At 37.6% G+C, this 16,220-nt stretch overlaps 1 protein-coding gene across 1 annotated transcript in view; it reads left to right on the forward strand.

Moving 5' to 3' along the window:
- onecut2 (one cut homeobox 2) overlaps positions 1-15,908 on the forward strand; it is a 54,983-nt gene extending 39,075 nt beyond the window's left edge. The window contains exon 2 of the mRNA XM_022217802.2: positions 1,976-15,908. Within this exon, the coding sequence (XP_022073494.1) occupies positions 1,976-2,265 (290 nt within the window). The 3' untranslated portion in view covers positions 2,266-15,908. The remainder of the gene's footprint in view (positions 1-1,975) is intronic.
- Positions 15,909-16,220: the final 312 nt, after the last annotated feature.

Here is a 16,220-nt window from a genome sequence, read left to right on the forward strand (position 1 = left end):
TTAAGTTCGTATTCTGCACAAAATCTGTCGGCAAACCAACATTTCTTCACTCAGAATTCTGCCAAATATGTCAGAAAACGTTGCATTTCAACAAAAAGCTGCAGTCTTTGGTTTGAATCTGTGATGCTAAACGCTGTGATAAGAAGCTGTGAGGAGGCAGCAGCAGCTCTGTGTTTACAGCGAGGATAGTTTCCTCTTACATAATAGTTTTGTTACTGAATTGAGTCCTTAACCTGATTCGTATTGATCAGCCGGGCTCGGACTCGTGCATACTTAATTCAAGGAGGTAATCAAATCAATCGCAGCCGGACGACCTCCTTCATCCTCGACACATCTGAGGAGGCGATAAAACGCTGCTACTGTTGTGTTTGTGGCAATAAAAATGTCCACAGCTGCTTATTTTATTGAATAAACACAGCAGCGGCGCTTTATAGAACATTTTAGAGGCTTTAAATTGTATATTTTCCAAAAAGAATATGGTAAATTCAATTAACGAAGCCCTAAAAACTGCTGGAAAATGAAAATTTAAGAAAGCTTGTTCGCTCAAACCACCATAAAGAGATGTTTGTGGAGTCAAAGTGTGAAATAATTCAAAAAATGTCCACTAAACATAAATAATAATGTAAACTGTAATGGGGTTATTGTGGTTTCCAAAAATGAAACAGTAAAATGTGACATTTATGGTGAAGCAGCTGGTAGGAGTTAATACATTTAACAGATTTTAAGGTTTAGGGTTCCTTTTCATTTATTTTAATTGATTTATTTTCCCTTTTTTGCCTTTATGGTATAGCAGCAGCTCAGAATTAATCAATAAATCAATATGTTTTTAACCACATTCAGTAAAAGTTTATTGTGCGTAATTTTTTATTTTATTCTTTAGGACTCAGCTACTGAGCACAATGGCAGTAAAAGGAATAATAGTAATAAAAACTGAACACCACATTTAAAATATCTGAGCAGTTTCATGGCTTTTGTCCACAGTTCTGGTATAAAGTGAAACCAGAGAGCCGTTTTCTACAGAAATAAGGATGTTCACAGCAAAGCAAACACATATTTAAGCTGCAAAACCTTAATTTTATGCTCTTTAAAGCTGATTATTAAACATAGCATCTATGTATGACAGATAAAACGTTAATTAAATACTGTATTCTGTTGTAACACAAACTGTACAGACTAAATATGCTCTTGCTGCTGCTCTTTTTGGTCATTTGAACTAAGAATTGTATGTATTAATTATTGTTTTTTGACTTATTCTAATAAAATCACATGATTTTGCTTGACAGAAGCTGTAAAGTTGTCCGTTACTGCTGCTATGAAGCTATGCTAGTTAGCTTTTAGCTCATTTTTGCACAAAGATAACTGCATATGCAAAAATGACTCAGTTTAATGGCACCGTGTTGTTTATATGATACAGTAAAATGGCTAGATTTTGACGAAATATGTCATCGCAGGACTAAATTATGCAACTAAACTGTGTTTTCATTGATGTTTTTTTGCTTCAGAATAAACTACTTTTCTACCGATGACGTGTTATCAAAGGTTTCCAGTTCAAAAAACCCAACATTCTTTAGACTGTGGGTTAATTTTCACTTATTTGGTTATTTTCAGGAAAATATCTCACTTTAGTCAACATCTTCATCATGATAACTACAACATTACTTGGTTAGAGTTTGGAAAGAAGTCCTGGTTTGGGTTAAATCTGACTTTTTTACTGAATTTTTGAAGCTTTTCCTCCATTTTTTGGGTTCAGCCAACCAGTCATATTGCATGGTTGAACCCAAATTAGGTAAAATTTCACTACTTTGAACCGGTGTGATATCAAACGTCTTGTTAGTTGTGGCACCATGAAGACCTCAGCAAACAAACAGATCAACAACTTCTGTTTGTGTTCCTGTCAGAGCTGTAGCTGAATCCTCCAATGTTTAACCCCTCTGTCAAATACAAACACTAACCACTTTCCATTTCCTCTTCACAGCCTGCAAACGGAAGGAGCAGGACACGGCGAAGGACCGCAACAACACGCCAAAGAAGTCGCGGCTGGTCTTCACCGACCTGCAGCGGCGCACCCTGCTGGCCATCTTCAAGGAGAACAAGCGGCCGTCCAAGGAGATGCAGATGACCATCTCACAGCAGCTCGGTCTCGAACTCACCACCGTCAGCAACTTCTTCATGAACGCCCGCCGCCGGAGCCTGGACAAATGGACAGACGACGGAGCCAGCCCCGGCGCCCAATCGTCGGCGTCGAGCACTTGTACCAAAGCGTGATAGTCGACGGCGAGGACGGGGATAAAGGGACGGGGGTCGGGGTGGGTTGGTGTGGGAGGGACGGAGGTTTCGGTCGAAAGCGAGGCGGAAAACTTTTTACGATATTTTTGTTCGTCTGTTTTTGCTTTGGGTGACAAACTGAGAGAGGGGCTGCTCACTGCCACGACTTGTTATAGCCGAAACCGCCTTTTGTTCAAACTCATCGTCCGTCCACAAAGAAGCCAAAAAAAAAAGGGTCAAACTCACCTCTAAAAACTAAACCTCACTGGGGAGGGGAAACAAAACGACTTTTTGAATCCTAGGTTTTCACTGCTACACACTAGCCCAGATACCAAAGACTAGAAGACGACGTGTGTTTTCTATTATGCAATATAAGCTAGGAACCAACCAAACACGAAACCAAGGAAAGCTTTATGACTGCAGAATGTGATGGAAGCTCTGGGACGAGAACATTTTCTGTTAAACCCTCAAAATGTCCAAAGACGCATCGGTTCCGGTGCAAAATTCTCATTGAGAAGAAAGTTTTAGAAATTTACAGGAATTCAGGTCAGATAGTGGAGGTTTTTTTAACCAAATCAAAGACAAATAAGAGTGTAAAGAGAAAATCTCAGTCTGAAAGGATAATCTCATTACAAAGTCTATTAACTAGTTGGACTGATTGAGATTATTTAATCAAAAAGTACAAAATTCTTTACCTGACTCAGTAAACTGAGGTTTGACTACGTTGCCGACAAAACTATCAATTTATATATCTTCTATTTGACAGCTGGATAGAAAAAGTGTTAATTTGACAATACAGTCTCTGTTTTTACGTTGAAAACTAACTAAAGACCAAAATTGAAGAGTCGGTTTCCAAAATGTTGACCAAAGGAAAACACATGAAGACTGATTACTGTGTTTGTAACTAATACCCAACTTTCTTTTGAAAAATGGTGAAATTTCTACCATTTTATTTGGACAAAACTCTTCAATTTTATCTAAACATGTGGCAACATGTGATGAGCTTCGTATAACTTAAAGACCAGAACTGAAGAGTTGTTTTCCAAAATGCTCCAAAATGAAAAGCTGATTTCTGGAAAACTGTAACTAAAAGTGACCAACTCTCTTTCAAAAAACTATGAACATTTTGCACGAAACTCTGCAGTTTTACTTTAAAAAAAAAAAAAGAAACATGATGATTTTCACATAGAGACAAGAATTGAAGAGTTGGTTTCCAAAATGAAAAGTTGATTTCTGGAAGCTTTAGCTGAAAATAACCAACTCTCCTTTGGAAAATTACAAAATTTCTGCCATTTGTTTTGGACGAAACTCTTCAGTTTTACTAAAAAACAGCAGCATATGTTGATTTGACTCTTTAAAGGGGACAGTGAGGATTCTTTCAGTTAGGAAATGACAATATATGCAAGCACAAACACACACCAACACACACTGACACCCACCAAGGCACATGCAACTTCCTCATGATTTGAGCCGACACGTAGAAACGACGAAGCTTCCTCTGCTTACTTAGCGTTCAGTGGAGTCTTAGTGAGACATGTGAATATGAATATGTACAATGTATGTGAGCACAATCTTGAAGCACATTTTCTTTGCAATAGAACCGGAGCTCTCCGCCAAGCCGAGTGGTCTTCACATCTTAGAAAAACTCAGGATGCCATTTTTTCTAAACAGTGGCTGAAATCCATTCGGCGTCTGTCGTTACACACCGTACTGTACCGATGTCCACAGCAACACACACACACACTTTCTCCAACAAACACACTTGCTTTACAGTAACACAACTTTAAAGAGTCATTTCCCAAATGTTTCCCACAATTCCCTGTTTTCTGACCGACACTGTCAGCTTGAACCAAAGCTAAGCTCCAGTTTGCCCTGGCTTCACCCACCCCATCATACGTGTTACCATGGTAACTCATCCACGAGGGCTTTCCACCAAGCATCTTAGAGTTAAAACAGTCTTCGTTGACAATTAGAGCAAAGATTCTGTTTATGCTGGTGACTGCTGGTGCTGTTTGGTGACCATTTTTAACCACTGGAGCCAAATCTGTGGTAAAAAGTGGATTTAAAGATTTGAAAGTGCAACTTGTGATGCACAAACTCAAGATGCACCATCTTTACGTCTTCAAGACTGTATCATTGGCTTCTCCCTGTTCAGATGGCCATAAAATCTTACAATTCATTCAACAAAGTCCTTGTTTCTCACAGTATCCAGAGGAAAAACTGCAATCCTTAACACAAATATTTGCCAAAAAAAAAGCTGTTTTCATTGGAATTTCCCAAAAAGTACTTGGGTTTACCCACAATATCAAGTCATACAAGCAAGAGTTAGGCATTGAATTCAAGTTCAAATTACAGGTTGTTGAAAAAAATTCAACAGAATACTGATCTTCAAGAGCTTGTGGGCTTTCAAACCACTGGTTTATCGAGTCCTTTCAGCCAAAATTGTGGAAGAAGCACAAATATAACAAAACAAGGTTGTCTGGCACTCAAGGTCTTGGTATGCTGTTAGAGAAAGTTACCAAAACTGTCAGAAACGCTTGAAGAACAGAATCTTTTAGGAGATAAGACCTACAGGAAGCTAGTTCTTAGCTTCAAAACATGTCGGGGATTTGTGCTTACTTTGTTAAATTTTGATGGCTGAGAAAGGTTGAAACATGCTCAGACAAATCAGATTTTGCCTTTTTGGTGCAAATCCAGCTGTAAAACTAAGATGCTTTGTGGATGCCTCACACCATCACAGATATAAACCAAATATACCAACCAGTAACTCAAAACCACAGAGCCGTCCGAACCGGCGGAAGACGAACTGTCCAGGCGGATCAGGGCCTTTGTAATAGTTAAAGAGGACAATCTAAAGACGATGCCTGGCGAGTTCGTCTCTTCCAGAAGGTCAGCAGGCTGGAAAACAACTGGATGTGTGTAAACGCTGCAAACAAATCAGTTTAATATGGTTTTACTTTGTTGAGATGAGCCAATCTCCCACTTTCTTGTTGATTGTGGATACATCAGCTGCAATCCAGATGTCCGAGCGGTAACAAAAACTCAATGCTGGGGTTTTGTTTGCAGCGTAAGAAAGTTGGATGTCTGGAAAAAGGGATGTTCAGCCTCAGACAGACAGACCGAGACCACAAAAGATTTCTCCATCTGTCTCTGTGGTTTTGCATTTTGCATCCAAACATCCAAATCCCTCAACACCCGTTGATTTTAACGTGATACCGTCACAGTGTACAGCTTTTACATGCGATGTAAATACTAATGCACCCAAAAAACCTCAACCGCCATCACCTCCAGCTCTGTTCTAGCAGCCTTCACCATCACCTCATCCATCATCTTTCACTTGAGCTATCAAACCAAAAAAAGAAACCAAACCAAAGGAAAGGCGACAGTCAGCAGCCCCTGCTCCTTAGAAACCCCAGGCTGAGTCTCGGCCTGGTCAGAGGCAAGCCAAAGGCTTTAAGAACGATTTAAAATGAAAAAAAAATGGACACTTGAGACTTTTTCTATTTATTGACAAATCGAAACCAAAGAAAACCTTTTTCTGCACCTAACTGTTCCAACAAATGGAAAAAACTTACTGAAGATCGAAGAGAATTATTACCAAAAAAACAAAACAACAAAAAACAACAAAAAAAGAGTGGCGGCGACGATGTTGAGGACGATAACGAGGAGATGGAGGATCGAAGGAAGGAAGACATCGCGGGAGTGAAGTAGTAGCTTTGTTCTGCCTGATGTTTTGTCAGGGCATCTTTAAGGGGAAGCAAGTTGGGGACTGAAAAAGGGTAAAAAAAAAACACACGGGAAGGAGGGAAGGAACAAAATCGGAGGATGCCGGCGACCATTTTTTCTTCCCTCTGACCCTTGAAGTAAAAAAGGCAGAACATTAATGTGTCTCTCACGGTTGAAGAGTGTCTTTAACGTGTGCCTATGCAGTTTTTCAAAGTAAAAAAACGGTTAAAAGAACAACAGAAACCTCATCAGCTAACAAACCAAAGATTCACGTCAACTCCAGTAGCAGTCCTCCTCCCCCTGTAAGGGAAAAAAACCCTCCTCTTTGGTTGACCAGCATGTTTTGGGTTTCAATCTATGTTTTCTGCTAAACATTCTGGGTTAGCAAGTCGGCTAATCAAGCTAGTTTGTCTTTTAACTAGTAGCATTTCCTTCATTCTGTTAGCCTCATTAAAATCGACAAACTTGGCTTTGATTTTTCCTGTAGAGACTTTCACAGCTAGAAGTCTTTTATTTTGATGGGTTATTCCCATAAGAAATCCTTAAGTCGCCCAACACTGATCACATAAAACCACAAACTTCTTCTCCACACAAATACCAAAACATTTAAGAATCCATCATAGTTTTTCCACACAGGTCAAAGTCTACCTCCAATAATTTCCACCATTCTGAACCAAGATCCAGAAAAACACCGACTGTTGCTTGAAATACTTCCACTTTCCATCTCTGCTTCCACCTAGTCTTAGCATTGGAACCACATTTTTACGTTGTCCCAACTGTTGACGATGCTATATGGAGCGTACAGTGCATACCAAAGATTTTCTGCTGTACCAACAGTAGCACACAGTCACCTTTTCTGTCTTCCATAACCCCATCAGTTCAGATCAATCACTTTCCTTGACACTTTTAAACCCAAACCCAGTAAAAAAAAAAACAGCAAAACCGGATAGGCTCCAGTCGTTTCAGGCTGGATTTACCAACATTTGAATCGACAATTAAATACAAACTGGAAAACGAAGCTAACTGGAAAAATATGAGTTCAAGATTTGATAATATAAACTTTGAAAACAGGGTCGTGGCTACACTGAATATATACAGAATGTTGGAGATCTTTTTTAGGGATAAAGATACTAAGGAACGTCAACTGGTATTGACAGATAAATGCCAAAAACCATTTCTTTGGATAAGGAACACCCCAAATAGAATGTATTTGTTGTACTGAGAAACTTCTGCAAATTTCTACTACTGTTTGCAGTGAAAAATTTCCTTTTAGCTCCCAGAATGTTCTTAAAGGTAAAAATCTAACTTTCTACAATGCGTTCCACCGATGACATTCTCAAAAAGAAAGAATGTTATTAATACGTAAAGAACGTTGTGTCATCTAGAGTCTTGATAACGCCTTAATGTTTTCTGTGTTGCATTGAGAACATCGTCTATCTGTTTTCATTGGGGAAGAACTTTCTACAATATGTTCCCTCAAACCATCTTCAGAACATTGCAAGAAGAATGTTCCACCTTTGTTCATAAGTTTTGACAAGAACATTTTCTAAAAATCGTTTGAGGCTTCGATAACACCTGGAAAACATGTTTTAATGTTGGTTTAAAGAACATTCTTTTGTTATTATGGAACATGGTAAGAACATTCTGCAAACTTTCTCAGAACATATTTGTTAATAAATCACATTATAAGTAAGTTGTATTTAAAAAAATGTCATCTGATGCCTCAAAAACATCCAAAAAACATTTTTTGGAATATTGATTCAAGAACCTTTGCTATCATGGAACAACATCTCTAAACTTTAGATCTTTACATTACCCTTAAAGGAACGTCATTAGAAATGGAAATATCCTTAAGACGATCTTTGAATATTTAATCGGAACATTCTTCTTAAAGAATTTCTGGAACCTGTAGGTAACATTAGCCAGTGTTGTAGGAACAATGCTAAAAAACACACAAATCTAATCACTTTCATTGATTATAGTGAAAGGGTTGTGTTCTTCCATGAGTATACATGTTCAGTTTAGTCACGGGACTAAAATCCATCAAGAAAACAAAGGAAAGAAGTTAGCTAAGTTGAGTTTCGGCTTACGAAATAAAGCACTGCTGGTTTGGGTGGAAAAGTTTTGAAACATCAACATCAAATTTTCGAAAGTAACTTGTTTGTCGTAGCTCATGCTGGAGCAAAATCCCCACAAAAGGAGTGAACACGCCAACTGTCATAGCAAAGAAAATCCACGTTAGCTTGTTCTTTAGGGGGGAGGAGCTGCACTGCTGCTAAACAATAAAACATGAAACAACCAAAAAAGTCAACACCTGCTGAGAGAAACTGCTAAAATATCGGTCAAATAGCTTTATCCTTTAGTTTTCTCTCTGTCTTTCTGTGTGTAAAGCTTCTAGTCCAAAGAAATCCTCCGCCCACCTGATCCTGCCGTCCTGCTGGCCACGCCCAATGGAGGGGCGTGGCTTATGGCTCAGGGGGTGGCGGCCATTTTCCATTCCCACTTGCAGTTCTGTCTGGATGTAAAAAATATAGGCTAAACCTGCCAAACCAAAACGTAAAAGGGTATGAAACCAAAAAACTAACCGTCCCAAAGAGGTTTTCATCGCTTGTTTATTTTGAAGTACTTCAAATTATTTGCCAATACTTTGTTATTACGACCACTTTGTTCCTTCCAGGTTTTTGCAATATGTGATTTCTTTTTATTTAATGTAATTTATGTTTTCTTTTTAATTGTGAATTAATTTAAGTGAAGAAATTTTGTTGCCAAATCTCCCTCTGAACCCTTTTCCCCTTGACGATGATTAGCTTTGCCAAAGTTTACATGTACGTTCCCTTTTCTTTCTGTTCGATGCTGTATTTATTTATGAGGTGTTTTAGAACACACTAGTTTTGTACTTAATAATAATTTAATGTTATTTAATTAGATGTAATTGTTTTTTGACGAATATTTATGAGTATTTAAGAATGTTAGTTGCATCAAAGATGCAGTGCTTATGCCAGGCCCGTTAATTTATTCTTAGTTAGCTTTACTTTAAAAAGCAAAATGAAATGTTGTGTTATGAATGTTTAGACTTAATGACAGAACAATGTAGGAATGTCAGATTAGACTCGCGTGCTTCTGAATGTCAACACTTGCTCTCACTCTTTAGCCAATCCAGTTTTTATTTATTTTTTTGTCCTGGGAATGATTTTTTCTTGAATTGTTTGTGGGAAATGAAAACAATCTTATGACAAATAATAGCCGACTGAATGATGAGCACTGCATCTGTTTTCTTTTGTGATTTTTATGGCTAATTTATTTTGTTCTTTTAGTTTTCGCATCCTGCTGACCATTGTTGAACAAGCAATGAATTTCAGACTGATGTTCTAGTGACACTTGATCAGGTGACATAAGGGCCACACGTTGATATAAACCGACTCACCAAAGATGACTGGAATCCTTGAGAGGCCAATAAACTGTGTGTTTACATCCACGCAGCTTGGACGCTGGTTACGCTGTTATTTACGCCACGAAACGATCACATTTAGATGTCCTGAAAAGTACCGTTTTCTGCCCAAGAAAGACGGATTGCGACATGCAGACCAAACTCTTGTTGCATTTTAGCATCAAGATAATAATTTTACGTAGTTCACTGAAGGGTAAAGAGGACGTAGATGGAAAGATGGTTTAACTGAGTATTTACTTCGCGATCACAGAAAAACGTTCTCTTCGAGATTCAAAATTCAATCCAAACCATGATGTGGTGTTTAGTCTGACACTACTCAACATAAAATCAGTTAATTTCCAATTTTTTTCACGTCCCTCTGTTGGTTTGGGGGCTTATCTGGGTTACATTATTGAGGATTTCAGTGTATGACTGCGTGAATGCAAACACACCGACTTGTTTCGCCTGTTAGGAAGGAAAACTGAGGAGTCCCTTAAAGCTAGCTGCTTCCAAGACTGACTTTGTCTGTGTGTAAAAAGAAAAAGAAAAAAAAAACCTTTCTATTTCAATAGTGAGAACCAGAGAGGCTACCTCACTGACTTTCCATTTGTCCTTTTAATCGTGTTGATGAAACCAAAGAAACCAAAGATTTGTTTCCTCTTCGGTACGGTCTGCGCTCAGCTCCATGCTTTTGTGCTTTAATGACGAAGCCACATATTCTACCTTTTTTTAATTTCCCCTTTTCTCTCACTTTGTCTTTCTGCCTTTTCCCGTTTCTACCTTAGATTCACGTCGCCTCTTCTCCTCAAAAAGAATAAGTGTGATGAGGGGAAGTCATGTAGCATCAGGCCGGAGGCAGACTTAGATCATCGAAAAACGGATTTTGTTGGTTTAATCAGTCATGCAGATATTTGCCTTGAAATTGTCATCATTTTTAACGACCTGTATTCCAGATTTTCAAACTTAGTAATTTGTCAGAAGAAAAGCCTCAAACTTAAGAGAAATTGATATGCAGATAAATGGACTTCTTTAAATGACCATTTGACACAAAATAAGACTGTGAATGACCAAAAACAATATGTTGCACTGTAATACAGCAGCGTCATTGGTTTTATGGTGCTAAAATTAAAACTAGTACAAGAACATTAAAAATAGTCCTTCAACTAGGTACTGCATTGTGAAGTAATAAGTTTTTGCATTCTGTTTAGATACTCACATCCTGTTTCTTCAGCATCAGCAAGTTCTCAGGTTTGTTTTTAATTAGATGGCTAGACGTTACCAACTTTGTGCTGCAAAGCAACTTTAAAGATGCAACGTTGCTGGGATCCTGTGTTTTAGTGGCAGGAAGCAGGGATGTTAATGATTAATGATAATTGTGCATTAATGTTTTAACCAATTAAAAATATATGGACTGATAAACACATGCATTTTAGGAAATGGGTTGTTGATGAGCTGTAGTACCTGGTTGCACCATTAGGGGGAGCCTCTTGTTGTGACCTGAGGCCTGAGGAGGCGGTCATTTGGAGTATTAGCCAGGAATGGGGTAACATGACAAAGACTTCTGTTGTGGTCAATGACCTCCGACAAGGGCTCATTTATTCAAGACAACTTCAAGGCTACTAAGATGACAAATCTACGGTAGAAGGCGGTCATGAAAGAACTGATTATTTGGTAGACATTAAGAGCTAATGGTTAAACATCATCTAATCACACATATATTGGCTATACAACATAAAGTTGAATGACAAATCGATTACTGATGACTGAATAATGTCGAGGGCAAGGAAAATTTGCATTCCTAGTAGGAAGACCAACAAACTGCTTGTGACTCCTGTATTTGTTATAAGTTTATGAAGTTTAATGCATACAGGAAAGGTTAATATTAAACCATTACCATCTAAAAATACACCTAGACCCCTAATTTATCTATTGCAGCTCATGGAGAACATGTATTTAAGCATCAACATGCTGTCATGTTCACAGTGGCAATGCTAAAATGTTGTTGGGTAACCTTAACCATCTTCATTTAGCATGAAAGCATTTGTTAATTAGCACTAAAGAGAAGGCACAGCATCAGAAATCAAAAGTCAGAGAATCACCAGAATGGATTTTTCCCATTGGTGCCGTGAATATCTGTTCCAGATTTCATTGCAAGCCAATATTTTCTACAAGTTTGAATGTGGAAAGAAGTGGTGGAAAATCAGACCTGTACTAGTATCTCTACAGCCACAGTGTGGACTTTGCTAAAAATCTACCAGCAATTACTTTAATTAACATTACAACTAAAAACTCTTGACCCACAGGAAACCCAACATGACACATCCAAAAACAACTATTCTTATTTCAGTGCAAAACATCTGCATCACAGCAAATAACAACAACCCCAACAAATCTGAGTTGTCGATGTTCTTCTTTGTTCTGCTCTGTGGGCCTGACTGCATCCACGAAAAAACAAAAAACACGACCCTGAGATAGATGATCTGAAAATACTCCTCAGACCTTTAACTGATCACACGTCTGGTTGGAAAAGCAAAACAAACTAGAGAGGATTGTGAAGCAAAAGAGTCAGATCATCTGCATACAACTTCACATACATTAAAATCAAGGCCCACGACACTACATCTAATCATCTCCGTAGTCATTAATATTTCATCATAGGAGCAATATGCATACAGGAGTATAAATGTCCAGACCTCCATCTGTGCCATTTGGCTTCCCTTCTCACAAGCATTTGGCTTAAAAATCAACCAGGGAAGCCAAACGGCAGAGGAACCAAAGGAACCAACCTCCGAAAATCGCATCAATAGTTCAATCTCCTACTTTGCTTTTCCAAACCGGGCCGCTTCAGAAACACAGATGTAGAGAGCGCTTTCGTTGCAAAGTATGAGATAACCTTGGATGAGTGCCTTGCTTGAACCAAAGCGAAGTCTAGACCTCTCTGTTGTGCTGTAAACTTCCTATTCCTGTGAAAAAGAAAATACCTCAGCGTCGCCGTCGTAGTGCGGCTCATGCGCCTGAGTTTCTTTTCTGCTCTCTGGAGCTTTGCAATGCAATCAATGCAAAGAATTCCAGAGCTAATACCAAAGGCTTCCTGTTCTCTTGTTTTTCCTTTCTCTTTTCTGAGCTGGGTTTCCACAGTTTGATTTGGTTTTCAGTGTAGCTGCCACAACCAAAAACTGTAGAATACCAGAAACTCAAGGTAGTCTGAACCGTAAAGAATCAACAGAAAAAGGGGAAAAAAACGTTTGACTTCAAGGTTTTCCGTTGATGCGGAGGATCAAAGACACTTACAAACTTTGGTATCTCACTATTCATGAGATCACAAAAGTTGCACGTTTCTTCAACGTCACAAAATTTCCTTACATAACATGCTAGCAAACCCGTTTTCTCTGTATCGTCAAATAGTTTTAAAAGTAAATAGACTGTCAGGAGGATCACGGCATCCTTAGAATAAATGTCAACAGTATTTACAGAGAGTTTCACGAGAAAACAGGATAGTTATTTTGAAATTTCATCATATTGAATCCATGATGAACGCATAGTCCTTTCAACTGGCTTTCTTATGTTAGCAAACCCGTTTTCTCAGCATTATCAAATATTTCTTTCAAGTAAATGTAGTGCCAGGACCATTTTAGCATTATGAAAATAAATATGATGAATTCTGATGACAATAACATCAATACTTCCCAAGAATTTGTCAAAAAAAGCAAAGTGAAACTAAAAGCATGTTATGTTGAATCCATTATGAACGCATAATCCTGCCAACTGGTTTTCTTATGCTAGCAAACCCATTTTCTCTGTATTATCAAATGTCTTTCAAGTGAATTAACTGTATCGTGAAAATTAATATAAACAGTATTTCACAAGAGTTTCACAGGAAAACGGCATAGTTATTTTGAAATTTTATGTTGAATCCATGATGAACGCATAATCCTGGCAATCGGTTTTCTTGTGATTGGGAAGTTTCTTATCACAAGATCTCGAGTCTTTAACCTTGAACAAACCTATTTATTCAGTCAGCATTGGTGGAAATTCAGCTCTTTCTTTCTCTGTCCTCCCTTTTCCCTCTTTTCAAATGGTTGCAAAGCTTTAAACGACGAAAATACATGGAGACAAACTTGCGAGCGTTGTGCGCAGACCGTGCTCTCTTTACCAAACTGTTGCAGATATACCTCATAGACACTAGTGTTAGGATGATGTTATAATAGCGTATGTCATAAATTATTCACTTGCTCTTCTTCCTTTTTTTTGGTAAACTGTAACTTTAAACCAATGTGGGGAAAAAAGCTTTATACATTTTTGAGTTGTGGTTTTTTTGTGATAGTTAAAAAGGTGCGCTAAAACCAAAAATTGAAAAATGCTTGTCTTCTTCTTCTATGCTGTCTTTCTTGTTGATGTATTACTGTTCTCCCTCCATCCAATCTGCCGAGGACGGAGGGGTTCATGATTTAAAACTTTTCTTTCTATTTTTTTTTAAAATCTCTGGTTCTTTTGAAGGGGTTTTCGTCATCCTCGTGGATACTTTTGGGAACAAAGAATCTGTTTCAGCCCAGAATTATACCGGCTACTTTGATCTGTTTGTTTTGTAAATTTAATTTCAGGTTCATTTCAATGCATTTTTCCTTTCCAAACTCATTTTGGCATCCTTCCTTTCTTGTGTTGTAATGCTAGCATCACATTACATAACCCATACAGCAGTTCTATAGCCCAGATTTTATGCATGAGTATAATTAGCTAGCCGTGTAATGCATTGTGATTCTTATTATTAACGTTATTATTACCATCTTCTCATTTCAATCCTGACACTTTACGCTCTACACACAGAACTTTGTGTTGCATTAGCTCGACCTTTGACCTGCTGATGTAAAACCTGATTGTTTGCTTCCATTTAAATCAGTTGCAGAGCGTGCAGCGTTAGCATGTGGCATTAGCACCGACAGTGAGATAGGATCATGACAGTTCTGATAGTTTACGGGTAAATTTCTCAGCTAATTTGGATACTTGACCTTCCCATGATACTTTGGGCAGATGAGCAATTCTGGCCTTATTTAAAGCAAACTCAAGCTGCGTTAGCTAGCTTAGCTTCTACACATACCAACACTTAAACCTGAAGTCACAAATGGTAATGTTTGGTGGTGTAGAAAAGTCCAAACTTTTTGACAAAGAAGCCCTTCTGAGCAGGGAAGGCCATTGTTTCAAATTCTGGATTTGCACTAAGAATTTGATCTTTTTAGCCACTAGGGGTCAGAAAGTGACATTTAGTGCAGAAACTTGCAATCAAAACCAAAATAAGTCCTTGAAATGTTTCAAGAACAACAAGAGCGAGAGAACAAACGCACTAATGAACAAACAGAAACTATTTGTTAGCTTGGAGTTAGCTTATCGTCGACTCAAAAGATGAGATAAACTAATGAAGATGATGCTAAAGTTACTTCAGTGTTTTAGCGAGACAAGAATGTCAAACGGTAAATATTAATTGTGAATTTTAAGGTCAACAAGTTTGACCACAGCGATTGTATTTATGTTTATGCAGTGTTAGCTAAAGACAAACAGAGCACTTCCAGTTTGACTTGTCTTCCATTCTCAGTTAGCTTTTGAACGCGAATTCCAGAAAAAAAAACAATGGACCAAGTATTTAACCCCCAGAATAAACTGTGTAACTTTACTCCCTGAAGATATTCCCACTTATAGGTTTTCCTGTTGGATATTGATGAAGTTGTGCCCATAGATTTATATGCTAAATGCATTAGCCTAAACCTGTGCTGATTACAATTTAGCTTTTGGACAAACTGGTTTCATTTGTTGCTAATATTGTGTAAAATCGCTAACATTAAATTTCTTAAAGTTTCTCAAATACAAAAGAAAGTAAAAAATCCAAAAGGACAATAACTTGGACAAACAAGGTTTTGCTAACAAGCTAACAACATAAAACTAATTCGTTAAAACAGAAGCTCCAGTAAGAACTAAGCTCATCTGTTTCGATCCCAATATCAGCAGCAAGAAGTCAGAGGTCAAACAGGTGAATCCATGATGTCAGTTTTTAAATAAAATCACAATCAGTCCATGTTTTAAGTTCCTACAGGAGCTGCGATGGAGAAAAATTTCAGCAGTTTAATCCTATAACAACATTCGATCAAATTATCCCATCACATATTTCCCGCCAAAACCTCACTTTCCCCCCAAAATGGTACTTAAGTCATTTGATTTTTGGTTGAAGGACATTTTTTATTTTTTGCCTTGTCTTCTGCTTCCTTTTTTAAAAAATTTCCTTTCATAGTTGTCATACAGTAATCAGAATGAATCAAATGATGCATTTTTATTTTTGACATTTGTTTGGAACAGAAAAAGAGAAGTGACTGCAAAAACTTGTGGTGTGGAATAAAATGATCAGACATGAAGGAGATATTTGGAGAATTTATGTTGTTCCACTCTATGTATAAAAGAAGAAAAAAATCAATAAAGAAATCACAATGGTCTTATCCATGCACAACTGACTCCTCTGGTATTTTTTCTGTAGTAAAAATGTAACTAAGTTTCATATTTTATATCTCACTATTTAAAATTTTGTGAAAAGTAAAAAGGAAAGCTTTGTTTAAACATAAAACACTTATCTGGTATGTTTCCAAATTGTACTTCATGTAAGAAAAAAGCCATAACATTATAGAAGAATGCTATAAACTGATTTCCTATTAGCCAGCTACTTATTAGCAGTTTATTTAATAACAAGCTACTTATTAGGAGCTAACTTATTAGCAAGCTATTTGTTAGCAGTTTACTTATTAGCTACCTACTTATTAGAAAG

Source organism: Acanthochromis polyacanthus, chromosome 18 (assembly GCF_021347895.1).
Source record: "Acanthochromis polyacanthus isolate Apoly-LR-REF ecotype Palm Island chromosome 18, KAUST_Apoly_ChrSc, whole genome shotgun sequence".
Classification (NCBI taxonomy): Eukaryota; Metazoa; Chordata; class Actinopteri; family Pomacentridae; genus Acanthochromis; species Acanthochromis polyacanthus.